This window comes from Symphodus melops (genome assembly GCF_947650265.1).
Source record: "Symphodus melops genome assembly, chromosome: 17".
In the NCBI taxonomy this organism is placed as follows: Eukaryota; Metazoa; Chordata; class Actinopteri; order Labriformes; family Labridae; genus Symphodus; species Symphodus melops.
The window spans coordinates 2,293,285-2,318,290 of record NC_136707.1 but is presented as its reverse complement, the minus strand read 5'-3'; the positions used below and the strand labels follow the sequence as shown (position 1 = coordinate 2,318,290).

The 25,006-nt window shown below is 44.1% G+C and overlaps 1 protein-coding gene and 1 long non-coding RNA gene across 3 annotated transcripts in view; both read left to right on the top strand.

Annotated features, from left to right (window-relative positions):
• The first annotated feature begins 3,744 nt into the window (after positions 1-3,744).
• nog1 (noggin 1) lies at positions 3,745-11,804 on the top strand. 2 transcript variants are annotated; one of them, XM_079367222.1, is made up of 2 exons: positions 3,745-3,797; positions 10,126-11,804. In XM_079367222.1, exon 2 carries the CDS (start codon positions 10,735-10,737, stop codon positions 11,401-11,403), a length of 669 nt encoding a protein of 222 aa, XP_079223348.1. In that variant the 5' UTR covers positions 3,745-3,797; positions 10,126-10,734; the 3' UTR covers positions 11,404-11,804. The 2 variants fall into 2 exon arrangements, with proteins under 2 accessions (XP_079223348.1, XP_079223349.1); XM_079367223.1 differs by having other exon boundaries at positions 3,752-3,797; positions 10,234-11,804.
• Positions 8,605-25,006, top strand: part of LOC306838849 — a 332,925-nt gene continuing 316,523 nt past the window's right edge. The window contains exon 1 of the long non-coding RNA XR_013781130.1: positions 8,605-8,699. This is a non-coding gene — a long non-coding RNA (uncharacterized lncRNA). The remainder of the gene's footprint in view (positions 8,700-25,006) is intronic.

The window sequence follows — 25,006 nt, the reverse complement described above, 5'->3', positions numbered from 1 at the left end:
CACAAAGCTCTTTTAACTTTGCTCGGCTGCCATCACGTCTTTGTACATTTGTATAGATTCTGCAAATGTGTTAAAATCGTGTTTCGGCACTGAACATGGCACAGTGGTCTAACTTTCTAACCTCTGTAGCGCCTCTGTTGCCACCTTTGAAGATGGGACACGATGCGAGATTCAGATGCACATCTTGTCAAAGCCAAAGTAAAAGTTCTTTATTGCAAATCTATCAAAGAACCCGAACCCATTGATGATAGCACCTCGTCAACCATCCTCTTAAATTCGACTTTCTTCACTTGACCTGGGAGACAATTTGTTGTCTCTTCGATAGTTTGGGACTCTTTTTTTCGGCTCCTTTTTTTTTTAACCAGGAGTCCCAGACCTGGTTCAGCCTGTAAACTGCAGCACCGCAGAGGTTCATCTGCTCAGTGGGACCTTGGTGTCTGCGTGAAGTTGCTCTCTAACATTTACACTCTTGGCACCGGCAACAAAGCAGCAGCCATTCCTGTGGAAGCAGCACCGGTCATTAAGCATAATTTGTCTGCTCGCCCCGTGTAGAAAGCGCACAAAGCAGCGTGAGGAAAGTCAGCGTGAGCTTGTCTTCTGAGCTGTCATGTGGAGGGATGAAGGGGAGGCGGGGGGGGGGGCCCTCATGCTGGGCAGTGGGGGGAGTGTGGGGGGGCAGACAGCGACAGAGAGGCTGGCTGGGGGAGTTCAGGGGGGAGCTCCCACAGGACTGTTTGGGGACAGCAGCAACCCGAGAGGGACACCCCCCCCTCCCCCCGCCCCCCCTCACCTACAACCACTGCACCCCCCATCCACCGCTGTGCGTCTGATGGTTAAAACAACAGCCCCCGCGGCCAGCCAGGCTCCATCTCCCCTACTGGATTTACACTGGATTCCTAGTACCCACCACCCTGTACCCCCACCCCCCCCTCCCATCTCCTTCTTCATCCTCAATCAGCCAGTAACTTTCACTGCTTCTTCATTTCACCGAGTTTTTCGCACTAATAGCAAGTCATTCAGCATCATCTGAGCTTCAGGATCCTCCGGAGCATTACACATATTTCTTGGTGTGAGCTGAATGCGTCCAAACATTTTCCACCCTGAATTTAACCCCCCCGCAAGTCCTGTCGTAAAATTTCTGTTCACACTTTAAATTAAGGTCCACCATTAACAAATTACCCGTTAGCGTGCTAATTAGTGGCATAGCATGCTACATGAACATGTCCAGGAAAAAGTTCAGCAAAGGGATAAGAGGTACCTCTTTGTCCACAGGAGAAAAAAAAAAAAAAAAAGTTCCTCTCAGGAGTTTTATCACATCGTAGGCCACGACTGGTTAGCTGACAAAATGGGAACCGTGAAAGTGGAAAAAAAACAGGGGTGGACATTTCACCCGTGGACGATGAGTTGACCTGGTTTCTTTTGGACGGACGTGCTGAAATGCTTTCACTTCTGATTTGGACTTAATAGGCTGCAGTGATTTAAAATGGTGATCTGCTCTTAATATGGTTAAGAAGGTAGATAATTAGTTTAGTCTGTGTGTCAATCAACATTAGGGGTATCCACCTTTCTGTAAATATAAACTATAATGGCTGGCATAACTCCTGGCTGATTCTGAGTCTGGAGCCTAAACATTTAACAAAGTATGGCTCTGTGGCTCTGGTGTGTCTTTTCTGCAAGTTTTTGTCCGTGTTTTGACAAAGTCCTGATCCGAACCAGCCGAGCTGCTGTTCAATAACAGAGCGCAGAAACGTCAGCGCCTCCGCGTGTCTCCTTCTGCGCTGAAAGGAGAAAAAGAAAACACTCTCCTGTCTGCCAGGATCTGTCTGAACTCCACGTCTGTTTGAATTCACAGCAACAACACTGTCGCATGTTGAACCAACAGAGAGGCCGAGGTGTGAACGAGAGGAGGTGTGAGAAGCTAACAGAGCCAATAAAGTGATTATGGGTTCCTTCCTATCGAGCCGCAGAGCCGCCTGACAGAGAAACTCAACAGCAGCTGATAGTTAAACAAACATGTCGAGGCTTAAACACGCAGAGCTGTGAAAGACACGCAACAGACTCTTTTTTTTTTCTCCCTTTATTTCATTTAATTTCCTTCTTCTGATTTCCTATATTCCTGACGCCCGTGTCTTAAAGATCCACTGACGACAGCAACAAAGGATTTATTGAAACCTTTAAACTGCTCATTTTGATTTATTAACAAACAAAAAGACACTCATCTTATACACAAACGGGGATAAAGATTCACAGCAAATCCGAGATGATGCAGAAATATGACTGATGATGAAGAGTTGAAGACGGGGCGGGACGACAGCCTGTTGATTGTGTTGCATGCGCCTCATGTGCGGAGGCTGTAACGCGTGAGCTCGGCCCTTTGCTGCATGTCGTGCAGGTTGTCGGGATATTTATCGAAGACGCTCAAAGAATTGTCATCATCAAAATCCGGCACTGCTGGACTTCAGAGTTTGAAGAGTTTCAGACGCACAGTAGCTGCACGTTTTGTGCACGTCGACTGAGATGAAGTTGAATTATGATGTCATGTGTCTGTCGCCTTTTGCTATAAAAAAAAAAAAAAAAACTCTTATTGGTGAAAGTGACCGCCTGACTGTCGACCTGCCTGCTTTCCCTCCCGGCTGCGTCTCACCCCGATCTGCTGCCCGAGCTGTGGAGGTGAGCGAGGAAGCGCCTGGGTGGCAGGGCAACACACGGGGCCTCCCTGGCTGGCGCCTGTAATTTTACCTTCCCATTCATCAGCCAGAGATATTAATAATAACAGCACATCTGGATTCAGTTTACTGTCTCCTGTTAACCCTTTCCTCTGCAGCGCTGACTGCTACTGCAGTCGCTGGCCAGGCCTCAAAACCCCCCAAAAACGCCCCCCTCCTCCCCCGTCCCCCCCCCCCAGGACTCAAGTCCCATTACTCCTGCTGTCAGTCTTCATTTCTCTGTCTCTACCTCTGCTGCTGTTTCCTCTCTCGGCTGCACAGAGCCAGCCAGCTCATCTGAACGCTTTGTGCACTCTTACATACGTCAGAGGAGCTGTCTGCACAGGCACAGAAAGGCATCCATTGTAAATAATGTGCATGTACCTCTATTTAGCCCTCAGTGATTTCAACATAGCGCCACATGGAAATATCTTACAATATGTTCTAAACAAAGAAACAGGAACCACCACAAACGTTTGAATTATTTCATTTAAATAAACAAAGATGCAGCATCAGAATCCATTCATATCATTTTAAAGACATGCTGCACCTTTGGTGGTTACGCTGTATTGTGGCAACATTGCATCAATTTGAATTTGACTAAACTGTCTCCTGTCAATGAGATGCTTGATGAGGTTTGTTCGCTGTTTTTTTTTTACTCTTTCAACTCTCCTAAACCCGGATTAGAAAAACAAAGAGTTAATGTGTCAAATCATTGTCACTGACATTGAGAAGAAAAAACAAAGGCCACACACTCTTACGACCTCTTTGAGTATTTTCAGATCTGTAAACAGATCTGTTTTTCTAGACAAAACGTCTCATACACATCAATCATACTGATCAAGCTGTGAAGATGATTTTGCTGGGTTTCTTTTTTTTACTCCACTTGAAAACGAGACGAGAGTGAAGAGACTTTCACCTGTCAATAAAGGGAGAGTTTCTCCTGCTGAGAAGAAGCTGCACAATTATCTCAAATCACTCCCAGGTGTGTTTCTAGGATATCTGTGATCCAGTTTGAATCACTGCTCTCTCTCTGCTGGAACCAGAAAAACTTCTGCAAAGCAACTGATCCTTAACAGCTGACAGTTTGAGGTACGGACACTGCAGACACACACACACTAACACACACACACACACACACACACACACAGAGATAATGAGGGATGAAAGTTTTGAAGTCAGTATTCAAACTTTATCAGCACAACATGACATGACGTGCAACAATTTCAGATGGGGAAAAAAATAAATACTCAAAAGCCTTGTGTGTCAGAACCAAGTTGCAACCTTTGGTGTTGAACATTAAAACAATATGGAAGTGGAAAAAAAACTGCAGTTCTTGTCAGTATTGTTTCAGTTTCAGTCGAACTGTATTAAAGTTTAATATCTGCTATCGTTGTTGAGGAGTCTCTACTTCTGAGCTGCCTGAAAACGTTTGTGTCCGTCACATCGTTTAGTGAAAAGAGAGCTAATTAGCCGTGCCATCCACTGGATTTTTCCAAGCTAACGCCAAACAACCCAAAAAAATGACAACTGTTTCATGTCAGACATTTAAGTGCGAGGACTCAGACACTGCCCTGGCTGTGTGCCGCAGCTCCTCGCAGCAGCCTATACAGGACGAGTGTGTCCGTAGACACCTCGGCGTGGAGGCCGAGTAAATCACCCGCTGAGCTGTCTATAGGTGGAGTCAGGGCTCCGCTACTGGCCGCCAGTGTTGGCTCCTCGCCCGTCGCCCTGAGCCTCCCGCTGGTGGCAACAGGTGACAGAGGTCTGCTGTGTGTGGAGCTGAGCTGACAGCCCCCCCTCCATCCCCCCCCCAAACCAAAGGAACACTTGCTTCATTACCAACGCACCCCCCCTTCCCCAAGCGGAGAGAGAGACACAGAAGCAGAGAGGCTTTACTGCTGTTTCTGTGCCACTAAAGTTTGAGAGGAGGCAAAAAGCTCAGTGTGCATCACTCATCTGCTCATGAGTCAACACTCATGATGTCACACGCCGCCGTGCCAGCCTCACACACAACTATACTGTAGTACCAACTTTCGGTATAAAAGACCTTATTTATGAAAGAAAGGGGGGAGAGTTGGCTCTTTTTCCGTGCAGTGGACTGAGCTGTACCTCCCAGAGAGCCCCGACTGTTAAACCATCGTGCCACAAACAACCTGCTAAAAACACTTAGAGTATTTCTCCCAAACAGAAATAAACACTGGCCAATTAGTGTTCTTATTTTTGGAACTGTTTGAGCTGCCAGAGGAGTTGAAAATATAACGGACTAGACGTGGCCTGACGCGGAGGACGACTGCAGCTTCGGCCCTGCTCCGTGTGGACGTGCCGGGAGCTGCGGCGGCGGCGGCGTTCAAGCCTTCATGTACGTCGTGCTCGGGGAGATTTTATGTCCATGAAATGAATCCCCATCCTTGAACAATAGCGCCACTATTATCCAGCACAGAGAGAGAGAGAGAGAGAGAGAGATGAATTCACTCGAGGACAGGTCATCTTGATTTATGAAGTGTGAATTAGGAGCTGAGAGTTTGAGACCGAGGTGGGGTCGGCAGCGTTGGTGGAGGGGGTTGCATGGCACAAACAGCCGTCTGTGTTGTTGGGGTTGGAGACACCACGACCTCCCCGTCATCCCCCACCTCCACAGTCTGACTCCCGGCCTGTTGCTAGCTCACAGTTAGCCTCTGGCACGGCTGAAGCTCTGGCTCCTGATGATCCGTAGAAATCCAGCCGGATCGCCTCATAGGAATCAGAGACTCAGCAGTGGCATTGAAGTCTTCTAAACGCCCCCCCACCCCCGCCCCCTCGCTAGCTGCAGCAGACGCCTGCTAGCTGCGGTGTTCTGCGCTGGTTGTCAAGCTTCATTTATATCACACGACAAGTTGATGGAGTGTTGAGTCATCCATCAAGAGCTCAGGTGTTTACTCTGATTCCAGGAAAAATAAAGGCTGATCTGTAACGGCTGACTTGGACTTGCTCTTGAGCCAACATGGCCAAGTTAGACAGAGGTTAGCATGATGGCTTCGAGAGTCCGTACCACACAAGGTTGGATCAGTGTTACCTCAGTCTTTACACAAACATTATTATACGTCTTGGTCCCATTTTTAGTCAACAACAAGAACTGTTAAACGCCTAATATCGGTGATCTATGAGTGCATTTTGGATCTTTTTTTTTCCCACCACACCGACTTGTTTCCTGCATGCAGCAGAATCCATAGATGTAGTTTGTCAGTGCCACTCAAGACTACAAAGCAGACATCTGTTTATAAATATAACACATGAAGCCTGAGCGGATGGTCTTAGAGGTTGAGGACGCTGTATTGTAAAAAATATATTTACATTTTCATGATTTGCAACCCAAACTACCAAACAGTGCTGCATCGCTTGTTATCGCTTGTTTCCATGCATATATAATGAGTTCATCAGTCACCTGTCGGCCTGTGCTGTAAAACTTCAGTCTCCTGATTAATCACTGAGCACTTTGGTTTAACGACTTTATTTGGTTGTTTGTGTCTGTGAAAAGTTTTATGGAGGAATGGAAGGAACACACGGACTCAGACAGCTTTGAGCATCGACTCGACGACCTGTGGGAAAAACGAGCTCAGCGTGCTCCAGTAAATGTAGTGCTTGTTATACTGCAGATGTATTTATAGGTCTCTATGTTTCTGTGTAGATTAACATTTGAAGGTTCGGTTAATAATTAGGATGTATAAGCTGTGAACTTTTTCTGTCAGTGCTGAAAACGGTCCAAGAGGTACCCGTGCTCAGGCCTGTTTGTCCCGGAGCGGTGAGAGTGCAGGCCAGGGGGGAGAATGGGGGGGGGGGGGGGCAATTGTGCTTAAGCATGGTGCGGGACGACTTTGCCTCGTGTAAGACCCTTACTCTTTGTCAAAAGATCCTTTTCTCTCTGTAATGTTGTCAGACTCTTGGGAAAACAAGCTGAGCTCGTCTGTGGCAAAAACTTTTATGGACCGAGCTTGATTGGTTGCCTTTTCCTACCGCCAGCTTGTTTCACAAACACTGGGAGAAACTTTCTGCCCCCATTTTAGTTAAAACACCTTAAAAATAGAGCCAAGATTGAAAAAAAAAAAAAAAAAAAAAGTTCTAAAAGTCGACAGAAATAGCTCGGCCTCTCAAGAATGCAAATCAGCTGTTTGACTCATGGTCAGCCGTCAGAAGAAGCAATTATTTCTAATTAAGCTCACAGCGGGAGTGATTATTGTGATTTGTGTGGGAATGGAAAAAAAAAAAAGGGGGCTAAACAAACGAGCAAATTGCACACCTCCCCAAGTGCCAGCGTAAACAGAATAGCAGCCACATCATGTCTGTGTGTATTCAGCTTGGTAACGTGGCCTCAATTAGCACGAGGTGTGAAACGGCGAACTGAAGGGAGATCAAGTATGTGAAGGGTGCTTTGTGCTTCGTGATTGGCTCTCTTATTGATGACCTTCCACACTGAGCCTCTGAGGAGGAGATACGACGCCTGAAACGTCTGTTCGGATCAATCCACGTCTCCGAGAAGAGACCTCGAAAGTCTCTCCGGTCTTTTTGTGGTTTGCTCATATAAAGGCTTGAAAGCTATCAGAGTCGCAGAGTCCTCCCGGCTGTGTGTGTGTTTCTACCTGAGCGTGCCGTTTCTCAGTTTCACCGCCGCCAACTCTCTGCCAAGAGAAGAAGTCTGCTTTTTCTCACTAAATGAGAAATCAGCAGGGAAGTATACAAAGACCTGCACTCGGCTCGGCTCGAACAAGGAGATTCATTTTAAACGCATATCCTTAAGCGCAGGTTTAAGGGTCTTCTCAGGGACCAGACCCGGTTTAAATAAAGGTCATTACATCGTCAGCTTTATTAGCCAACGGGAGCTTTGTTTGGCTAACACGAGAATAAAACTCCTCAATTAGGCAGGCGTCTGTCTCAAGTATAACCTGTCATTTCAAGGAGGAATATTTCACTATCGAATGTTCCTGTGGTAAAACAGTAGGAAGGGATTAGAGGAAACAAAAACAACTCGGCGTTAAATGAGTCTGGCAATCCTGATGACACTTAATGAGAACCATATTTGGACTTCACCCGTGCAGCCACAGTCGAAATGAAATATTCCAACGTGAGAAATCTCATTAAGCATGTCAGCTTTTTCTTTGAGCAATCCTCAAGTGTGCAATGACGACCTTTTAAAAGTGTCATTCTTGTAATAATAAACCGAGGCCCCCTGTTTATGTTTCATATTTTAGGGTGTAAAATGGCTCAAAGCTGCAAAACGTTCGAGGAGCGCCGCAGTGGATTTGTGAGAGGCGACAGTGAAATCTTTCATTGCAAACACACGCGGCCAAAGTTTGTCCACTTTCTTGTTTTTTGCCAGAGCGATGCACCGTCTATATCTGATTAAGAGTAAAAGGATAGAAAAGTCAGCCCTGTGATTGACAGGCGAACAGTCCAGGGTGTAGCCCCGCCTCTCGTCCAATGACAGCTGGGATCGGCTCCAGCCCTCGGAGACCCCAAGTGGGAAAAAGTGGTATAAATAATGAATGGATATAACAACCCTACAGTATTTCATCCCGTTTTTAAACGCATCACATCAACATTATCTACCAGAGCAATAAAAAATAAACAAAAAAAAAGTCATGCATATTAGACGTTAAAGGCTAAAATGTGTTTTACCACGCAGGGAGTTCTGAATCTAAACGATACCAAAAGATGGCGTGGAGGCTAGCGGGGAATCTCTCTGCTGCTGCCCCCCTCCCCCCGTGGAAATGAAACTATGTGGACTATTATCCATACAAACGGGCGAAACCGTATCCAAGTGAGGTTTGTGTCACTGTAGCACATAAAACAACCGCTAAGGCAGCTTTCAACACGCAGCGGTCTGACGTAACATCTGGGGTTTCCTTAGCAACGATAAACATTTTGTCTGTCATGGCAGCTGATGCGACAAGATACGCCTCATTACAACAGCAAAATGATGGATTTGTCTGACTCTGATAACTGTCGGACATATTTGAGGTAATGTAGGAACTCAACTGAAACATTAAATATGACTTCGTCAATAGTCAAGTTTAGTCAAATTTTAATTAATTGAGATATTTGACCGTAAACATTGTCATATAATTCTACAAACTACACCTTCAAATAAGGGGGAAAGGCTAAAAAACACCAGAATGAACCTTTAAATAAGGGCCAGTACTCCATGTCCATTGTGATATTACATGTCAATGATCGGTGCTGCTGGTTAATTGCATTATGCTTAAAATAACTTGCTGTTTCTTAAAGCAGTTTCGGAGGCTGACATCAGGTTTATATGAGCCGTTTACTCTTCACCATCCCACATGTGAGCGCTGAACTGAGCCGATCTGTCAACGTTTTTTTTTTTTTTTTTGCTGGAGAGGGGGGGCTCCATAGTTTATGATACATGCTGGTCAGATGAAAAATATAAGGGTGACATTTTCCAGACTTTTCACCATCATTTGACCGTAAACTAAATGAGTCGTGTGCTTCGAGCGCTTGTGTGAATTAGCTCATTCAAAATGAAACAGAGATGCATTTATCTCAAGCGGATGGTTTATGGCTGATGTAGCAGCTGGCTAAGTTCTTCCATTAAATTATTATTATTATTATTATTTTTTTCAAAGAATGATTCTCTGAGCCTGAGTTTAGACAGGTTCACAAATTGTGATACTTTCCATGGCTTACTGCTGAGTTGAGCGTTGTTTATTTGGGCGCTAATTTGGCCGGCTTTATTGAGAGGCTCGCCGTGGCTCCGTTACAGGCAGAATTATTCTCCCACTTGAGTTGGACATGAGATGTAAATACGCTGCAAAAAGTGTACTTAACAGGCCGTTTTATCCCATATTCAGACTGTAAATTCTACCTTTCCACAATTATTGTTAATGTTCTGGTAATTAGGTGATATGATTTGTCCTTTTTTATGCACAATCTGCAGTTATGAGGAACATCTTCTAGAACATCCAGCTTTCTCCTCATGCATTTGACTTCTGTTGGCCTTACACCCAACGGCCTTTCAAGCCATTTTAAAGTCACAGACACATTTCTGAAATCTGAAAAATTAAAGCGCTGCCAGAAGCTAGGCGCTCTCCTGGGATTAGTTTCGTTTGATGCGCGGTGGTCAGAAGGCTTTATTCTGAGCGGTTTTAAGGCGGTCTTTTTTCTCGTCTTGGCATTTAACCCGGATGTGACTTCATCCCCAGCTCCAAGATCAGAGAAGCTTTGGTTGGACATAAACATTACGATAAATTAAATCAAAGTTAGTTTAAAAAATACATCTTGAAATGTTAGAACAATAACTAAGTGTATTTTTGGTATTTAAAGTGATATGACTGATTTTTGCATCAGCCTGGTCACATTCATGTAACAGCGTCTAAATGATACAGAACATGTGCAGGATGACGTTTTTGGTGTTCTGGTTATTTAGTGAGATTCTCCATGTACCTTTTGGATTCTTCATGCTGCATCTCCAGCTGAAGGATTCCCCAGATGAAAAGACTCCCAACAATCACTCCTACTGTGAATCTGATTTAAGGAAGTCTGGAAAAAACCGACAGGGGGCGTCTACTCTCCCTGCATGCCCCCTCCCTCCCTCCCTCCCTCTCTACTCCTCCTCTTCAGCGCTGGAAGAAGGAGCTGTTGGGGATCTCCTCCGAGACAACAAACCAGCGCATTCAAAGAGGGGGCCCTGAAATGACGTCACGCTGTGTGGGGTATAAAACGAGGGTCGCGGGTTTCACTCACTCACTGTTTAATCTGTAGTGGAGCCATCGAGAGCATCATGCCGAGCCCGCGCGCATGGACTCCGAGGAGACATTTAAGTTTTGTCATCCAGTTTGAAGTAAAGAATAGTTTCCACTGATGCTGAATGGAACTATTTCTTTTATTTCTGTCGCGGATTTTCACCATGGGACACTGACATTTAAAGGGACAGCAGAGACGCAGGGTTGGATACTGCTCACGCGTAATTGCGCACAAGAAAGTGGACACTTTGCAGCTCCGTGTGCGCACAGATCTCACCTCTGGACCGTGAGACATGGATCAGCCTCATCAGTGTGTGGCCATGTATCTGCTCATGCTTTCCCTCGGACTTCTGATGGAAAGGGGGATTTGTCAGCACTACTACCTCCTGCGCCCCATCCCGAGTGACAGCCTTCCGCTGGTGGAATTAAAAGAAGATCCGGATCCGGTGTTCGACCCCAAAGAGCGGGACCTTAACGAGACCGAGCTGAAGAGCGTGCTGGGGGACTTTGACACCCGCTTTTTGTCCGTTTTGCCCCCAGTGGAGGACAAATTCACCGGTAATGACGAGCTGGATGACTTTGACATCCAAAAACCCGGCGGAATACTCCCTAAGGAGATCCGAGCGGTGGATTTCGACGTCCAGTTCGGCAAAAAGCACAAGCCAAGTAAGAAACTGAAGCGGCGGCTTCAGCAGTGGCTGTGGGCGTACTCGTTCTGCCCGGTCGTGTACACGTGGACCGACCTGGGGAACAGGTTCTGGCCACGGTTCGTGCGCGTGGGTAGCTGTCTCAGCAAAAGGTCATGTTCGGTTCCGGAGGGGATGGTGTGCAAACCCGCGAACTCGACCCACCTGGTGGTGCTCAGATGGAGGTGTGCGCAGAGGAAAGGGGGACTTAAGTGCGCGTGGATACATGTGCAGTACCCCATCATCACGGACTGCAAATGCTCCTGCTCGAGTTAAAAAATAAAAACAAATAAAGACTGAAAAATAAATTATAAGCTCGATATTTTTGTGATTCTTTTCTCACGTGCACTACCGAGGGTAGGAATGTATTTTCTGTATATGCGGTGCCATGCAGTTCTTTATAGCTCCCTGTACAAAGTCAGTATTATTTTGTAACCAGAGTCTACTTTATCTGTGGAGAATATTGGTTCTATATTTTGTATTTATGGAGATATGGCGCCATGTATAGAGCCACGTAAGGACTCGCTGTTTTTCTTCCCATATTTGGATGAAGCAGATCGACCTCAAGAGTGGATTTATCGAACACTGCCATGTATCTGTGACCTGTTTTATCCTGTAAATTAAAGAAATGTGTTATTTATTCTTTATATTCGTACAATAAAACAACACAGAAACGAGTTGAGACGCTGTTCTTTGCTTCCTTTGGGCCTGTCACCTGCCACAGTGCGCATAATGTGTCACACTAACACCATTTTACGCATCACCTACTTCTTACAATCATGCACTTTGGGCCGCCCCACGGTGTCAGGGTTAATCTGTATGTACACTTATATCTTCGCACATAATTATTTAAACTAAAGGAGATTAAGTGAGCACGCAGAGGTTTTTGGAAATTTATATTACTTCTGTTTAAAAATGAGGCAATTATCAAAAAAAATGTCATAGATGGCATCTTAGTGTCAGTCAGCCAGAACGATCTTATCACTTGTAAACTGTCAGTCATAAATCAGACCCATTACGTGCTGATAAAGTGAGGAGCTCTGATACAGTGATTGAAGGAATCCGCTGCTAACAGTGTTCGCTCTTTCATCTGCAAAACTCCTCCTTCCCATTTTCAGCCCAGCAGTAGAAGAGGAGAGGAGAGGAGAGGAGAGGAGAGAGGAGCTAGCTTTAGCTGAGACTATTGTTTCTGTTGTCTCTCTGACTGAATCAATGAAACCATTAAAACACACCTGAGTTCATGTTTTGGATGTTGCTGTAAAGCCTACATCATTAAAACAACCTGCAAACACTTCACTACAGCTTCATCATAGGACTTGGGAAAATGGCAGATAAACAACAGGAGTAACTTTATAAGAACTTTGATTTGATTGAGTAAAGGATGAAGAACGGTCGGTTGAACTGCAGTTTAAAAACACCACAGTGAGCGGCAGGAACTAAAACTGCTGTTTTTGTCTACTACAAACATCTTCACATGTTTTAAAGACAGCATCAGGTTACTGATACCCTATATACCGGTACTTATATTTGAGTGAAGTATCATAGAGACATCCGCGATCACTGGCGGTTAAAAATGAACTTTACTGTCTCTTGAAGTTTCAGTGTGTACTGAATTATTTTCATTGTACGTTCCTCCAACCCTGGACACGTCGTCTGGCTACTTCTACAAGTCTGAAAAATGATTTTTAATCTTTTTGTTTAATTTGGCTTTCGTGAAAATGTAGCTACAGTTTCGTGTAAACAAAACAACAAAAAACACACACAGACTGTCCAGATGCTAAAGTGTATGGATTCCTCCTGTTAAACATGAATGAACTGTTCAAAATACTTCAGAGTTGCTTCGATGAAGTGGGACAGTCGCTGCTGGTGGAAGAACTTTGTAAGATGGTAAAAAAAAAAACGAGACGTTTAAAGTTTGGTGGAGCCGCTTCAGCTGAAGTAAAACATCAGAATGGCTCTTCCACGCTGTGCAACAACACATCTTCTGACATTAAAACATCAGTAACTGCTTCACATGTTGGCAGTCAGGTACTCTCCTCTCATTTTACTACCACCACATAATGGCTGTTTCTACTTGACTGTGAGCCTGATGATGCTAATTCATCTCTTAAACTCTTCAACTTCTGCCCTCCAGTCTCGGTTCTCCACGGCGTCACATTGGTTCTGTTTCAGCTTGTTCCAGCGCTTTATTAGAGGCACATTTAAACTGCTGCACTGTCATTATTTTATTAGCATTTCCCCAGGATTCATAATATGAATATACTGCATATTTAGCACTTTTGGAAACTTTGAGAGCGTCACCAGAATCAGAAAAAAAAAGTACTTTGGTCTGAAAGAGAAAATTTGGCCGAACGTTGTGAGTTTTTTTTTGAAAAGATGTCGCCAACCGGTGCACTCAAGAAATAAAAAAATAATGGTTTTTCATAAATTAGAGATGTAAACGTCTGAGTTTTGTGTTGCTTGTCTTTCTCGCTGCCTGAAAATGACTTCCCCCCCCCCCCCGTTCTTCCACTGCCTCAGCCGGGCAGACTGTGGGGCACCAGAAAGCCTGTGTTTTGTTTTAGTTGTGTTTAGTCCGTAATGATGCTCCTTAGCCTCCGAGCCAGCTCTGCACGTACACAAGCTGCAGACAAATCCCTGCTCTTGTCACAGGATAGCAATGTAAGGGTGAAGATCTCCACCGTACAGCTCAAACAAACACAGTAAACGGGCTTTGATGTGCGTGTGTGTGTTGGATCGTCGGTGTTTAGCGGTGATCCTCGTGTCTTCTCCCTGATACTGTTTGTGCTGTCGCGTTAAGCTAACCGCAGTCCAGCTTTACAGCCGAAAAGCTCCGTGGATATCCACCTATATCAGGTTGTGTGTGTCACAGTTGAAGCTGCCACGAGGATTAAAGGCTGGGCAGTTAACAGCTGCCTCAAGAAAGTCACATCAGAGTTTCTCATAGCTTCAGCTCTCCACTTTGTTTCACCCGGATTTTTCCGCACTGAAGTGACAGGTGTCCTAACAAGTTTAGTTTACTTGCTCATCCAACTCTCTGATGATTCTTTGTTTGATTATTTCAATTCCAGGCATCCATAACAAATCTCTAGTCTCTTCAAACCACTGCTATGAGACCAAGAAATGGAGATCGTACTTTTGCGGGATAGTTATGGTTTTTAGTGAAATGGACACGAGGTTCCCTTGAAAGATCAGCAGTTGAGTTCAAACTCACACTCAGCAATCCGCTTTGTGCCCCTGAACTCCCGTTTGTTCACCGTACACTTCCTTGGTCCTTGCACGTTTTAGAAGAGGTGTGCTTCAACATACAGCTAATGCACGTGTACAAGCACAAGTACACATCGTGGACAGCTTTCATTATGGAGAAGTCTCGGGGTGCTCAGGCTGTATCTGTCACTAAGTGAGTAAAGTCGCGACCTTGAGCTCTGTGTTGACACGGGCTGGACTGCAGGTCACTTTAATTTTCTTATCTTTGAGTCCGCCTGTCTTATAATCAAGCATGCTTCATAATTAAATCCATGCATGTGTTGTATTACGGAGTTATGTACTAGCGATAATCGCAGTTGTTGCTAAAGCACAATACGGGACAACTTTGCAGAGTGTGAGTGCCCTCTAGGGATCATGTGTCCTGCTAAAACATACAAAAATGGGTTGGTTTACTTGCTTTTTTAATTTTTCAAACATGTCCTGCATGTTCTTGGAGTCGGCCTCTAGTGGACACTCAAAGAACTGCAGGATTTTACACTTCTGCATCGGCTTCATTTTTCAAGACGGGAAGTTGCTGCTTGGTTTTCATTGTTTTGTTTTTTTCATAATCTTATATTGATGATGGTTTACAGTTGTGATACATCTTTGTGATGTCATCAGCAGATTAATTACTTCAACCAATTAAATTTCCTCCAGTTGCTTACTTGTGCACTTTCAAAAATGTCCGCTCCTGTTCCTCAGATCATGTGAGAAGCATCTTCTTGAAGTTTCCGTCTTGCTCTCCTGCAGTGTTCCCCTGTAGCACAGGAGAGCGCTGACAACACTCACATGATTTGTGTGTGGAGTAATAAGTGTTGACAGAGTGCTTGGTGCCTAATAGCAGCTGCAGACTGGAGGATGCAGGGCTGCTAACACCCTTTGTCACTTCTGAGCCGGCTGTCAGCTCTGAGCGTCGTCCGCTCAGCGTGGCGCTCGAACAGACTCGGCTGTCCGCAGATCTCTTCAGCCTGTGATACCCAGGCAGGCGGTGTAATGCTTTTAGCCACCAGTAAAGCATTAACTTAATGACCTCTTTGGGTTTGGACTTGTTTTATGCTTCTCCCCTCCCTCCTCCCTTTAACCTAATCAACTTTACTTCTTTTTTTTTTTTTTTTTTGTTTGGAGATATTTTGAAGCCAAAAACCTTGCTGCTGATTAAAATTCTCCTACAGGGTTCAGATATTTCGCTGATCAAAGCAAACCTCTCCTTGTTAGTTCTGCCAACAATATCAAACACAAGCCGTTCATTTTTCAATACAAATGATAAAATTAGTTTTAATAACTTCGACTGGATCATTAATATGCCAGCGGTAGCCTTCGTGGCATCTTTACGATGGATACAAAAAGGAAACAGAAGAAGCCAGCTCTCAGAGTTGTGTTTATTTAGTGAAAATGACAAATTAAAGAAAAAATGCAGTTTAACAGTCGAGCACATGAAAGAATGTTCTGTAATGATCAGGTTTGAAAGCTCTGAGAAAACACTTGGACGACGACTCTGTAATAAAACGAAACACAAAGTTTTGTTCTGTATGCGCAGATGAAAGCTGAGAAGTTTCCTTTTGATCTTCGGAGACAGTTTCTGTATGTGCGCTCGTGTGTTTCCTTTAAGCATGAAGAGCCAGGATCTAAAATCAAGCTGAGCGGCATTTTTTTAAAGATGCATTTTTATTTTCTTACAAGCTCAATTTGTTAAGAAAACAAGAAAATAACAACCTTTCATTTATTTTTTGCAAAAACCCTTTATTGGAGTTTGCATGTTCTCTGATTCATTGAAAACATGTGATTGGTTGTGTTTGATGTTGCTCCGTTGATACTGTTTGCACTGTTTCAGGTTTTGTCTTTCTGCTTCTGTTTGTGCTAAGCAGAAGTTGTGCAGCGGGATGAACCAAACGCTGGTTCAAGACGCTCTTGGTTTGGATAACCTGTCAGACAGGTGCCTGTTCTGTGTGAAGTTTGAAAGTTTCTCCCTGTATGATGCATGCATGCATGGGTCAAGTGCTACAGATAATGAATGGATGGAAGGTTTGTTTAATTATCTGACGTTTTATTTATCTAGATTATTTGAGCTCTGACCTACATTGAACTTCCATTTTATTCTTAATTCACAGCTTGCCAAAGACTACAAACCTTGCTTTAATGACCGGAGTAATTTGTCTGTCTGTACATCTGTCAATATGGCCAAATATAATGCAGTCACTTTCATTCAGTGTCCAGATGTCGGGCAGAGGCCTCAGGGAAACGTCCCTGAATGAAGGCAGGTGTTCAGTCCCAGCTGAACAGGGAACAACAGCTCCTATATGAACCTGTCCCAGCAGCCTTTATTTGGTTCCTCCAATATTTAGTTTTGTTCTAACGGGAGGTTTACGTCCTCCAGCTGAGGGTTCTCCAATGAGTTCTGGTACTCGTAGCTTAGTGGGTTTTGTACCTAGGATGGTATTTCAAACATCGTGACGTCATCTACCCGTTTCAGAACAACCATATGAAACCTCCCGTTTTGTATTTTAGCCATTTCCGTATTGGATTTCTCGAGCCAGTCGTGACCATGTTTGGAGAAATGGTTGTTTAGGACTATCCCAAAGCTCAAGGTAAATTTACTTTTAAAGAAGTCCAGAACATTTTGCCATTTCTTCCTGCCTGTTGTCCGCCATGTTTGTTTGCTCTAAAGTCTCATTTAGCCCCGAGAATTTTTCGTAAGACATCCAGTTTTGAGAGTCAGGACTGTGGTTGTTGGTGAACAACAAACATGACCAAAAGAACAAACATCATTTTAGTGGTTTAAATATATTCAGTAACTTCATCGTTGTTTTTTTAGGTAAACATATTGTACCTTCAGCGACTTTACTTATGTTTAATATTCTTTAATAGAAAGCATCTCCTTACTAAAAGCAGCCAGTACTCTCATTATATCTTGTGTATTGTCGGAGTTACATTTTTATTGTGTTTATTATTGTGAAAATTATTTCTGTTTTCATTTGTTAAATGAAGTAACAGAAATAATGTTTTCTGTGTTTGTCGCTGTCCTGCACAAGCAGTTTGTGGGTGTGCAGTCCTCTAAACGGCAGACACGTCCTGTCAAAAGTTTTATTTGTTTGGTAAAGGATGCTGTTTGGCGTGCGGCCCAGTTCATTGTGCTCTCCCACATATCAGATAATTGGAGGGGCTTTTGAAATATCCTCTCTGCTGCGGCCGTCCTGGTCACGATGTTCAAACCGGGATGCGTGGCAAGGTTGATGTTGATTTTTCCAGCTTTTTTTTTTTTTTTTTTCTTCGTCCGCTGTAAATTTCATCGAGCTGGGTTTGATGACTTGTGCGGGGGTGATCCTGCTGTTTGATGTCCAGAGCTCGTTAATCCAAACCTCATCTGGTATGCAAGGTCAGACCCAATACTTTGATGTGCACGGGCCAGCGCTGCCAAGTCTGGAGAGTGGAGAGGGCACTGTTCGTTTATGAAAGATCAGGAACTGTAGCAACCCTGACACATTTTGGCTTTTGTCCATCCACTACTGTGAGGATGAGGTCTGGTTTGTTAAGGGGGCCCTTTAAGCTGAAAGCGCACACATGAACATTTCCTGAGAGGTTGAATCAAATACATATCTTTCCCTGAGCATGCAGGGTAATTGGAGGAATGTGTGGAGCTTTCTTGTTTTCCTCAGGGAGGCATCGAGGCAGTTTATAAGATGAAAGCTCTATGATAACACTGGACATATAAACGAAATATTAGCCAGTATTAACCCGCAGCTTTCATTTGTTTTGCTAACACTTAACCTAATTATCTTTTTGATAAAACCACTGCCATTGCTGGACCACATAAAAAGAAGAAATAGTATGAATCTTTTGTTTTTTGTAGGTCTCTCAAAATCGTGATTGAATTGCAGGAGCTCGGAGCCTTCTTACATCTTTGGTTCAAGTTCCTTGGAAACGGAGAGGAATGAGTAGACTGTTTGTTATGTAAAATAAAGCAACAACAGCCCCCACTTTGCACCCAGCGCAGGAATTCAGTGCAATTAACTCTTGAGCGTCGCATGTAAATATGAAGGATTGGGGCTCCGCGGGCAGGCCGGCACTCACTCACTCACTCACACAGGGATCCTGGGCCTTTTGTTCTCCCGGGGCTTTGGCTGGCCGCCACTCTGCCTCAGTTGGCGGCACCTAGCTATAATTTTCTCACAATGGCTGGCGTGTGAGCCGTCCATCATTCCTCTCCCGTGTCTCCCCGTTTCTCCCAAGCCACCCCCCCCCCTCACCTTCCAATACACTGGCACCTCCAGAGCCTGGAGCAGATTCAGGTTTACCCATTCCTCAGCGCTTGCCAAGTCTTTCCTATCATTCTGTCATCTTGCACAACCAAACAAGCTGCCTAAGGATATTTATTAATTCCCTGTCTTCACACTTGCGTGAGCTTTGATCAAATGTTAAGTATCTAAAGGGATCATTTCTGCAAATTGTTTCCAGCTCCAACTCTTGCTTGATTCAGCATCTCACCTTCTTCCTCGACTTTCTGAAATTTACACCCAGGACTTCATTCTCTGTTGATTTTCTTCCCTGTTCCTAAAACACCATTCAGTGTCCACTTTGCACCAATGACAGCATGGTATTGGAAAAGCTGGAGGACGTGATGGGATGGTTGCGGAGTGACACAAACCAGCACAGATCTACTGTAGCTGTTTGATCTGGATTTTATGATTCATTATATGGTATTAGTCACATTGCTAAGCACACATGGGTTTCGTCAGCAGTCTTTCACTTCCTGCAGTTTAAAGCCCTGGATTTGCAAAATATTACATTTTGTAAAGTCGCGCAATCAGTAAAGGCTTCAAACTATTTTAATAATGTTGGGAACATTTTCCAAAAGAGCAGACATTTATCATTTAGGTCTATAAGTTTTGGGCCTGGATGATGGTTGAGGACAGTTCACAACACTTGGCCTCTCCTGGCAGCTCTAGGATGAGAGGAGGTGAGGTGTCGGGTCTTAGGGAATTGGGAATATATTGGCAGCTCTCCTGGAAAGGCTCAGCTGGATCTTCCTTCTTTTTCTCTTTTCCCTGTGCGTTGAATATTACCTGGAAACAGTCCAAAGGCCGAGGAGTTCCCGTTGGTCGAATCTGCTAATACAGAACAGTGCACCTTTTGCTAGCTTGTACCTTTAGCAATGTTGAACTTCCAAAGCGGAAAAACTTGGTACATTTTTTCTTGTGCATCTTGAGGCTCTCTTGTGGCTTATTGTTTGGAATGATTTCAAGTATTATGGAGAAGAAGATAGGTCTCTTGGAGTGACGGTCAAATATGTTAGACCTGGGACTTTTATTCTGCACACCAGGGTTTCAATACGTCTCATTTACTGTACATGATATCACATCGATTCGGCCTGTGTTCGGCCAATCAACCACTCCCGTTAAAGAACCTTCTTGGACCGTCTCGCAAAGGCATCGCTTGAGAGTCTCACCGTGTGGTTGTCACGGAGTAAGAAGGGAATGTGAATGCATGCGACAACCTGAGATTATCTGCGAATGACTGATTTGGCATGGCTCCTCTCAAACCGGATTACTAAAAGTTCATAAAACACGAATGTTATCAGGAACAAGAGCCCTCCAGCACCAGAAAACGAGACTAAAACAACTCCGCGGCTCCATCCCGGTGACTGAGCACCGTCATTAACACGCCTGTGGTTTGCTGATATAATTGCATTCTGTCAAGGTGCTGCACAAACATGTCACATAAATCCTGTATGTTTTATGGGCATGGACGTAATCCCACATTTCAGTAAAGAGATTTAAAACAAATCTCAGTCACAAAGAAACATTTCTTCACTGTGTGTTTCACACTTATTGGAAAGGAGAACTTGACTGACAAGTATCACACATTGGACCTGCAGGGTTTAATACTCTGTGCATAGATTTGGTTCACCAGGCTTTTCTGAAGTTATTGTTAGTCATGAAATTGTTCCAGCATGTAGCACCTCCTTAAACCACAAATTGGTGTTTTTACATTTCTGTTTGTGTAAGAGACAAACAAACAAGATACAACATGTTAATTAGTGAGTTTCAGAAGTGAGCCAGAGTAGCTGTTTCCCCATCTCTGCATGCCTGATGCTAAGCTAAGCTAATCTCCTACAGTAAAATCTTCCATCCCTTATTACAAACGCATAAAGATTTTTTTTCCCTTAAATTATCTCGAGGGCACAAAGCCTTGCAATCTCATACTCTTTCATCAACGGTCCCATGCCCCAATATGTGACATCAAATATCATTTGTATCCTCCCGTCAATCAAAAAGTCGATCTTTGGACATTTTAACTCAATTCAGAATCTTACAAATAAATTCTCGATAGATGCAAACCACCTTAAGGAGTTAAGAATTGAAAATGAAACCCCCTTTCTTTGATTTGTACTAAAGATATTGATGGACCAGGCATTAATTTTGATTAATCAGAATGCTGGAGAAGAGTGCTCACTAACTGAAAGAGTTTAAGTCTAATGTGGTTGGAGAAACCTCGGCAACCTCACTTGAAATGTTTCCCAGTCTTTCACAGATTTTAATAAATCTTCAGAAACCATCACCTATTTTGCACGTAAAGCTGCCTGAACAGACAAAGAAGAAGAACACTTATAAAAGAGGGGAACAGGAAAGGCAGGCGGCAGATGATGGCAGACTGCAGATTTATCACCCGGCACAGGAGTGGAAAGAAGTGCAGCTCGTCTGGAGAGCTGGTTTCCACTTCACTTTAATTCAGTGTGAAGTGTTCGGGACACACAAGTGTGGTTTGGGGAAGATGAATGGGAAACCCAGGCTTCTTTCCATCCAGACTGACACCTCTCTGTATTCTGATCTATTATAAATCCTCTTGGTTGTATTCAGGCTTTTTCTGCTTTATTTTTCTGCATGTTAATTCAGGATTCAAGCTTCTGATAAACATGTTTTTGTTTTCTATTCAGCTGCTGAAATTGTATTTTTTTAGACACAACTGGAAGCCTTCAGTTTTACGTTTTCATCCCAGAAACACTCATGACATCTGCTGTGTCATAAACTGTACAAACGGCGCCGACCGGTGAGTATTTCAGGAGATACATTATCTGCCACCTAGTGGTACAGATGTGCACAGATGTTTTCTCACAGCTGCATGAGTTTCTTTTTCTTCTCAGTGATGAAAGATACAGCATGCAAACCTTTTGCTACTGTTTGCACTGAACATGACTTTAGATATTTCACGAACAATTAGGAATGCCTTTGTACAGGATACATCACAGATTTTTATTGTCCTGATATTTCATCGAAAAAAAGTTTTTTCTAACTTTGCATGTTTGCATAACTTCTATCCTAATTTCAGTTGGAAGACTTTATCTGTGTATCCTGCACTAAACAGCATGTTGGATTAACGCTCAAAGACTTGGCCCTCATATTCTGAGGTCATCGGCACATTTAATGGCTACTTTATTGCCGTGGCATGTTAACCTGGAGCGCCGCTTCTCGTCGAAGAAGAAGCCGAGGAGCTGCATGAAAATGATTACAATTCCAATTAAATCTGCCACTTTGTTGTGACTCCACGCTGCCCAGCTGTCTGCCGCCTGCTGCCAAGAAATGGATTAGTTTCACTGCTCCTCTATTAGGACTGTTAGACCGACAGCACGAGCTCAAGCAAATGAATGAAAGCTGCAGATGGGGGGGGGGGGGCAGAAATATATAAATATTGTCAGGCTGCAGCGTGCATCTTCATTCAGTCAGAGCTGGAAAAACTGGCAGCACTGAGAGGAGATTGTCATTATCTGTGAACAGCCAGAAGACTCTCAGAAGGCTGTCAAACGCTCTCACACAGGACAGGCCAGCGTCAAACAGAGAGTGTTTTGTATCCACGGAGGGCAGAAGCACAACCCAGGCGGTAATAAAACTCAGGCAGACCCATGTTGGTCCTGTAAACGTAATCTGAAAAGTGTTAATTACAACCTGGCGCCTCTGTGAAGCTGTGTGTGCTGGAAGTCAGCTGAGTCGTCAGCGGCGTCCTGATCTCCTTCCCCAAACAACACGACCCCAGCCATGGCGACAGACCCTGGAAACGAGATTTTCTCTGTGTTGACGCTCCCGTTTGAATGGGCCGCTTTAAACAAATTAAGAGCCGGTCGGATGCTGTGTTTGTGTGGAGCCCTTTCTCCTCGGGGGTGGGGGGTCGCAGCCACAGATCCTGTGTTGTTTACTGTCATTCATGTGAAGGGTCGACGGTTTGTGTGTTTACCACACACAACTTCTCACAGATGACACTCAATGAAAATGCTCTTTACACGGCAGCGCAGCCCACACAGCGGTGAGACGCCACGGCTGCAGACTGCAAACGTTGATTAATTTACCCATTGTCCCAAAGCAAAGGGCAGTTCTTCTATTTTTTTTCCCGACCCGTTTTCTTCTCTTCATAATGAGCAACAGACGAACCGTTTTAGAATTGATTCACCCAGCAGCAGCAACACGAGCTGCAATGACTGCAACAGAAAAATGCACCAAACTGACTGATTTGTTCTTGTGACTAACAAGCTCAGACTGATACTTGAGGTGTGACAGTGTCACAGAGAGATTCCCTCAGAGTCAGACCTTAATGATGGAGCTGGGATCAAATGATTCAAAAACATAAATCAGGCTGTTCTCTTCAGATCCTGCAGAACTCAGAGGTTTCCTGACAGTGTTTCATGACTACTACGTTTCATACAAACAAACAAACCACTAACTCAAAATTTCTGTTTGGCATAATCCCCATTTTCTCATTATGAAGTTTGATATCCTTGAAGAGAGCAATGAGCGATTAATGGAAGTGTCATTAGAGTCCATCGCATACAAAAGCAGTTCTGAAACGTTCTGTAGCTACACTAGTTATGATATAAAATAGGACCAACGTATCTGGGAGTTCTTCCCAAATGTGCAACTATTAGTATTTATGAATTCTTTTGGTCATTTTTCCAACCAAAGGTGCTCACACGTTGTATGTTTTCCAGCTCCTTACCAGAGGAGTTGGTTTGTCCATTAGTCATGAATAAGTTCAAACTAAATGTCCCAACATAAAAAAAAATACAAGAGAGACATCTTTTAAGATGTTTTCCTGTAATGAACATGTTATTGGGAAAGCAGTTTATGGAGTTATCGAAAGAATATTTGAAAGATTAATCAGTTGTGAGAAACTCCTCATTTATCCCCTGTGTTTGATCTTCATGTGCTCACTCTTCCCTCCTCTCCTCTCCTCGCTCAGGCTTAATTCAGAAACCTCTTTCTCAGTCTGCCCGGCTCTGTGCAGTTCCCCAGAGGACGGGGTTCAGTCAATGAGCCCCTCTTTCAGATTTTGTTATTCTGTTATTGTGTAATGGCCTCCGAAGGTTGAAGGATGGCTCCTCTACAGGTCTCCCCGAGGAGCAGGCCCTACTATCTCGACATTAATCTACTGCTGTGAGACAGACACGCTTGTTTAGCTAGCACAAAGCCCAGTAAGCTGTTGTCTCTGAGAAAAAAAGCTGGCCGTCTCCAGAGCCACTGGAGGCTACGAGGGGCTGGAGCCAGAGTAATGACCTGTGAAATTCACCGATAGACTTGTCCTGTTGCACACAGGTTCGCCGGCACCGGGCCTTGTTCGCAGCCTGCCGCTGATTTATCAGCGCGCCTCTGCTGGTGCCATGAGCTTTGAGGAGTTTTATGTGGGTCGACTAATGGACCCCAGTTTGGGTCAAACTGATGCAGTCAAAGCTTGGAAAAGATCTGTGTGATTAAAGCAGAACAACCTGACAGATGAGAAGCTTCAAGCGCTACATTTCACACACACACCTAATTTAATTAAATAGTCAATATTTGAGCTCCATTTCCAACAGTGTATCACAGCATTGGCTTCAAATATTTACACTGCTTTGTCCTGTGAAATAGTCAATGTTTTCTCTCCTCCTCAATCAGATTAGGATGTGAGGGTGAAAGTCAAAAAAAAGAAAGACGCCTTTGAAGGGTGGTAAGGAGAGGAGCTGTGTCTTCCCCAGAGCAGATTATGCAAAGATCAGAAGGGCAAACTCCCCGCTGGCACCTTCTGTCTGCAAGATACAGTTTGACTTTGTTACCCCGGCTTCACAGCAGAGGGAGATTCCTCCTTATTCCTGGCCCGTGGGTGTTAAAGACACTGCTCGCTGGAAGAGGAATCTGTTTAATGTCGAATACGGTTTTAGTAGGAGGACTCCTCAGAGGCTTTGTCAAACTACTCTCTTTGTTTTTCTTCATTTTCTCTGCTATTTTTATCGTGCTTCACTTTGGCTGTTTATTGCTTACATACTAGTGTTGCTAAGGCGATAAACATGTCATATGTCTGAACCCGTAGAAAACAAGTTCTGCATCCAATTGAGTCTTTACATCTTAGCTGTCCACTTTGCAAGGCTTACAGGTGATGCACTTAGCAATATGCATGCATGGAAGCAGTTCAGCACGTTACACAAAGTTGAGCTGAAGCTGGTACACTGGGTCATTCATTCATCATCACAGCATCTTTAGTCATTGTTTTATGTCGGTGTGGGTCACGGTGATGATCTGCATGAATAGAAAAAAAAAACATTTTCCAGTTTGAGTCCTCATCACTATCTTCACAGTTCTTTCAGTGAGAGTGTCGGGCTTCATGCTGAATAATCTGTTCC